The sequence below is a fragment of the Ictalurus punctatus genome, chromosome 28 (genome assembly GCF_001660625.3).
Source record: "Ictalurus punctatus breed USDA103 chromosome 28, Coco_2.0, whole genome shotgun sequence".
Taxonomy (NCBI): domain Eukaryota; kingdom Metazoa; phylum Chordata; class Actinopteri; order Siluriformes; family Ictaluridae; genus Ictalurus; species Ictalurus punctatus.
Window position 1 is genome coordinate 3,341,310 of NC_030443.2, and position 6,274 is coordinate 3,347,583.

Genomic DNA, 6,274 nt, shown 5'->3' on the forward strand with positions numbered 1-6,274 from the left:
CACTACTCCACAGTAGTCCACTTTAACATTATTAGGACTTTTCAGAAGCTAGATTTCACCAGACTTATGAGAAATATGATCTTTCAGAGTGCTTTTGCTCTATACGAGCTCTCGCCGTGGTTTTTTTTTTTTTTTTTTTTTTTTTTTGCATGCCAAAATCCATTTCCTCGAGAAGTGCTAACAAAAGAACACATTTGTGAAAACATTCAGCACTCATTTCCAATCTGTTACTGACATAACAGAGGAACTGTGGAAATCATTTATAAATGTGCTTCATGCAACGTTTTTCATTAAAAAAAAAAAAAAAATGTGGGTCAGCGAATGTAATTAAACAAAGTCGTTGCGAAAAAATATGTTTATTGTTCTTTCATCCAAAAAATAATTATATATATATATATATATATATATATGTATATACAATATTTCCAAATTCTTACACCCGACTTATTCAGAGTATCCGTTATATGTACAGTATAGTGCATTCATTGACAAGCGATACTTAAATAGCTGTAATAAATAAACATTTCAGCTTGCTGAACGTATTAATATCCGTATTTACATCACAAAACCATGCCATCAACACAGCATGACCTGTTACAGTCTCTGCCTTTATCGTTTCTCCTCAGGATGAAGCTTTTAGATGCTTTTGCTAGGCAAGGTAGGCATTTAAAATGCCTATTTTGTTCGAATGATGTCAAATTGCATTCAGACTGCCACCGCACTTTAGTCAAACCCTCGTGGGACTGTCTGTGCACGAGTCCGTTTTGTTCGCATGGAACGCGGTCGCTTTGTAATGACAGTGGGAGCTGCTGCAGTTGATGCTAGGACAGGGCTTGTGCGTCGTCCTCATCGATAACCTCCTGGTGCACAAGCCTTGCCAAGTCTGGAGAGTCTTTGAGCTCCACACCCAGACTCCGCTGGTAATGCCTACCACTAAGGACATGAAAATCTTCAGCATGAACACGGCTACGGTGGGCACGGAAGACTCCAGAGAGCAGTCGTCAACCCTTCGTCCGGGAAAAGAGACGCACTTGCTCTCCAGAGCGCGGAACTTCCAGTAGTCCATGTTGAGTCTCTCGTAGAAGTAGCAGATTATCACGCAAGTGGCGGGGACAGTGTAAAGGACAGAGAAGATCCCGATCTTAAACATGAGCTTTTCCAGCTTTTCCGTGTTGGTGCCTTCGGTTTTCATGATCTTACGGATGTGGAACAACGCAACAAATCCAGTAAGGACGAAAGAGGTGCCGATGATCAGATAGCAGGAGAGAGGGATGAGAACAAACCCGGTTAAAGCACTGGCGTCCATACTACCGACGTAGCACAGTCCGGTCAACTCGTCACCTGCCACTTTGCGCATGGTGAGAATGATTATGGTCTTCAAAGCCGGTATGCCCCAGGCGATCATGTGGAAGTAGCTGCTGTGAGCCTCGATGGCTTCATGCCCCCATTTCCTGCCAGCTGCAAGGAACCAGGTAAGCGTAAGAATGACCCACCAGATAGAGCTGGCCGTGCCAAAGTAATACAGAATGAGGAAGACTATGGTACAGCCTGTGCTCTCTAAGCCCTCTTGTATGATGTAAAGCTGGCCATTTTCCCTGTCGCAGGCAATGTTCTCAGCTCCTGCCACAGAGCGGATGATGAAAGCCACAGAGTATACGTTGTAGCACATGGAGAGGAAGATAATAGGCCTCTCAGGGTACTGGAAGCGTTGTGCGTCCAGAAGGAAGGTGAGGACTGTGAATGCAGTCGAGACGAAGCAAAGAGTAGACCACACGGCCATCCAGATGAAAGCAAAGTCTTTGTCTTGCCTGGACCAGAACACGTCCACGGTGGGGGTGCATCGTGGCGCACATGACTTGCTCCTCTCCACATACTGGAACTTCTCCTGGTTCTCACATGTCCCAGATGATTGTCCATGCCCGCCGCCGGACTGCCTGGGTCTGGCGGGCACAGGCAGCATGCCCTCCCCTTTCCTAGTCTCAGGCACCGTGTCATTCTCTGGAGCCTCAATGCACAGTGAATTAGGGTCATTATTGGTTGGCAGCTTTGAACAGTCCAATGAATCCGGCCAGCTGAAACTGAATTTCTCCATAATAGGAGAGCATTTCTGCCTCGCTTGCTCGCACATAGGCCGGCACGCTGGGATAGTGTTGGACACTTTGTCTGTACACATGGGCACATACAGGGAGCACAGGAAGAAGCGGAGGTGCACATCGCAGCCGTATTCCACCAGAGGAGCAAATTCGCTGAGTTTTATTCTCGCCTCCTCTTGACTATCGTATTTCATGAAGTTGGGCATCCGTGTCATGTTGTAGCCGATTCCTTGGCACATGGGAATGGTGATCGGCTCGCATTTCGCAGGTCTTCCCCACTCCCCATCGTAACCTCCGATCTCCAGCGAGAACGCAGCAGTCCCTAGTTGGCACAGGAGTACCACAACTGTCACATGGCATGCCATGGTAACGGCACAGCATTTAAAAATCCAACAGTACATCATTAACAGGTCAACAAGTTCATAAAGCTCTCCATGTCATAAGCATTGAACAGCAATGAGAATTTGTTTTTGTTTGTTTTGTTTTTTTAATCCAGGCATATTAGGAAATAAATCAGAATGCGAAATATGCTTCGTGGTTTTTATCTTTGCAGATAACATTCCTCGGTCAACTCTTCTGATCCAAAACTGTTCTCCGACCAGCGTCCCGGACGCGCGTGCGATGTCAAACTGAAAGTAAACCGAGTGCGCGTGTTCAACTTTCTCCCTGTCACGCTCAATTCCGTTCCAGACGCGTAAAATGCGCGCGCGTCTCGTCTCGTCCGGTCGCAGCCTGGATGAACCGGAGTGCATCCGCGTTCTCTCAACGGAGCGCTCGCTCACACTGAACTTTGCCTTTTTTTCTCTCTCTCTCTCTCTCTCTCTCTCTCTCTCGCTGTGTCCTGGCGAACTGGGCGGGAGTGACAGACTCCTCCTCGCCCGCGGCGCTCATCCAAAATACCGCATGCTTACAATCGCCCTGAGAGAGAATCCATTTATATGGCCAATAATATTCCAGAGTAAATAGAGCTCTGTGTGCGCGCGCGCGTGCGCCTGCGTGTGTGTGGGTCTCAGTGGAATGAATGCACAATGAGTAACAAAGCTAGTTTGTTAGGAAGCAAATAAGTGCAATGCACTGCAGGTGTGTTTGAATTAATGTTCAAAAAAATAAAGTTAAGTAAAATAAACATGGCAACCTTTTTTTTTCTCTTTAACATGGCGCCCTTTTTTAATTAACACAATTAAGGCATCTACAAACCTCACCATATAAAAGTACAATAGCAGGCTATCCATCCTTAAAGTTACTTAAGGAATGAAAGTAAAAGTACTGTACATCTCAGTGATGATAATTGAGTGTCTCCTCAGCATGGAAGCAACTTCTCTGATGGTCAAGAGTTAGCATGTTAGCTAACAGTTGAGAGACTGTTGTCAGTTAGTTTTAGCTACAAGGTGTTCCTTCACTCTCAGGAAATAAAAAAGGCACCTAAATGGATGGGATGTGGTACCATCAAGATACATCTTTTGTACATTGAGGATGTATCTTTTACCTGATAATATGAATGTACTGTAGTATAAGTGTAATATCACAGATATGACTTTAAAGCTTTGCTCTAAAAGCTAATTAAAACTACAGCACATGTGGCTTTCTGGGTAAAACATACATGCTAAAAGTACCCTCGATGGCACTACCCCCGGCGACAAGGGCGAAAGTACGTTTATTTAAGTACGTTTATTTCTGAACATGATGGAACGTGGAAAATATAACCCGAGGCTAACGGCTTGGTTCCTAATCTCTGAAATGAAATGTTAGCTAGAATGATAATAACGGTCAGTAGGCTATAAATGAGCTGCTCGCGTCACCAGTTAAAGATGAAATTTGTTTGAAATTTAGATAAACTCCTTTCAAGCTAAATGCTAAAAAGTCCCCTTAAAATTGATCAAATTCAAGTACAATCAAGTAATATGCAGATACTTTTAAAAAAATGAATGAAAGAAAGAAACAGTTTGTTAACGGCTCTCGTCAATCAGAAGTAAGGAACCGTTTTTCTTTTAGGTGGTGGGCCACTCTCAGTAAAGCTCAGTAAGGAAGGACTTTGGTGAATGGTGCGGGTACAAATTGCTGGTGAACTATTCCAACCTAGCTGTGACAACAGAGATTTTAAAGTAATAAATAAGTACCTATATGGTAGGTGTAGTTAATGCAGAGGCTTATCCAGAGTACAGAAGCCTGCTGTTCCCATCTAGTGGCCATGAACCAAGCAACATTTAAGATTCTCTCTGTGGTAGCAGGAAGAAAAAGAAAAAGAAAAAAAAAAACTTTCCATGAGGCTTTCCAAACAATGCTACTGATTTGTTTTATATGCTAAAGTACCGCAACCCCTTTTTTTTCCCTACAGAGGTGGACTTCCACAAAAACGGTCCCAGAAATGAGTCGACTCTGATTTCACCAGTTCCATTAGCCTTGTCTCTTTTTGTGTGGCAGCACCAGTGTCATTTCCATATGAATTCCTCCTCTCGTCCCAAACACGACCCTGAAGGTTGAGCCTCAGCTCTATGCCATTAGTATGCCATCTATGCCATCTGCCCCCATTAGTACCTGCTGGCATTCCTCCAGTGTGGGTTGAATGTGAGGACAGCAGCGCCTGTGCCACGATGCCTCACTATTCTCAAGCTAAACATGAAACGTGTGGGCCTGGAGTGCCCCTGATATGCCTACATTCACCCCCTAATTTGAGCCTTTTACCATGATAGTCAGGAGGTAGTAGGTAGGAGGACTGATTCTTGTGCCTGTTAAAACACAGCCCATGGCTATCTGGCTGGCATTTCTTTTGATTATGTTAACTTGTCATGCCCTCTTTGTAACATTTTCAGAACAGGAGCTAATGAAAACATGTATTTCATACTTGCTTGTGCAGCCTTTTTGGAAATCCTTTAAATGTACAAGAAGGAAACATAACTTAAATTTAAAGACAGTGGATATTCAAGATTTCTACAGATAAGGTAAATACAGTACAGTCAAATATGACTCAAACGATACAAAATCAACTCAAAGGAAGTCAAGTTCTTCAACAGAAACACTCCCAAACTCATGAATGCAGAGTGACAGTAACAACACTATTTGTGGATGAGTGCATAGAATAGCCATCATGAATATTCCCAATATAACCATTAGCCAGGAGCCCAGAGGCCCTGGTTTTCTGGCACTGGAGTAACTTCAGTACCCTGTTCGCCTCATCCAGAATTATGAGCACAGCGTGCAATGCCAAGGAAAGCAAACACTTTATGAAAATAAATGGCTGAGGCCTCCAAGCTCATTTTGCTCAATGTAAAGTGCTCTGCTTAAACCGGACAGTCCATGAGAAATGTAATTGTATTTAAACCTATGGAATACAGGATTGTTTTTTGTTTTTTTTTAATGGCGAGAAGGCAATTGCGCATGTAAAATTAAAGGTCAAAAAACGAGCCTGTGTTTTTCTTTTTATTTTAATTCCCACATTTTTACCACTGAATTGTTGAATGGAATTCCCCTTTGAGGTTTTTATCTCGGCCATCTGATCCCAACTGTCTGGACCATCGTAGCTGTTCCCAAGTGAGGGCCAGTTTGAGGTGCATTGTCAAGATGCCTTGCAGTCTTCAAGGACGTCATATTCCCATGCTTTCCCATGGCTTGTCGGCATCACAGGATCGACTCCCTCTTGGGAAACAGAGGAGCCAAGATTTTCTGCATCAAATATGCTTACACATGCTCACTTGACACTGCGGGTGCTGGTTTGTTGTCCTCTGATTAGGTTTCAGCCAAGAGACAGACGCTCTCTCATAGTTAAAGACAAGGAGGGTGGGTAATGTCATTTAGGCACAAGTGGCAGACATACTGAATGGATACTTGATGGAAAGCCATATGTATGCTACCGTACCATTGCATTTTAAAGATAACCATCCAAGAGTTCAAGAATCCACGAGGCCTGATGCGTTTGCATGCCTCTGGTTCTTTGGTTCTTCAAAGGTACAGGTCACTGAAATGAACGGCTTTCTAGCCTCCACCAGAATGGAAAATCAAACACCAAGTTAAGGAATCTTGCCAAAAACAGATCTTGAATCTGAAACATCAAGTACATTTGCGAAGTTGCATTTGTCCCATGCACCTGGGAGCAAATCATCTACACTCGGAGGACAGCTGGGATGCAAGATGAGTTTACTGGCGAATTAAACTGAATTTGACAGCCTTAACTCAAGTGCCTCCCC

At 43.8% G+C, this 6,274-nt stretch overlaps 1 protein-coding gene across 1 annotated transcript; it reads right to left on the bottom strand.

Annotated features, from left to right (window-relative positions):
* Positions 1–347: 347 nt before the first annotated feature.
* fzd9a (frizzled class receptor 9a) lies at positions 348–2,930 on the bottom strand. Its single transcript, XM_017460778.3, has one exon. The coding sequence runs from the start codon at positions 2,495–2,497 to the stop codon at positions 728–730; it is 1,770 nt and encodes a 589-aa protein (XP_017316267.1). The 5' UTR covers positions 2,498–2,930; the 3' UTR covers positions 348–727.
* Between the last annotated feature and the right edge of the window lie 3,344 nt (positions 2,931–6,274).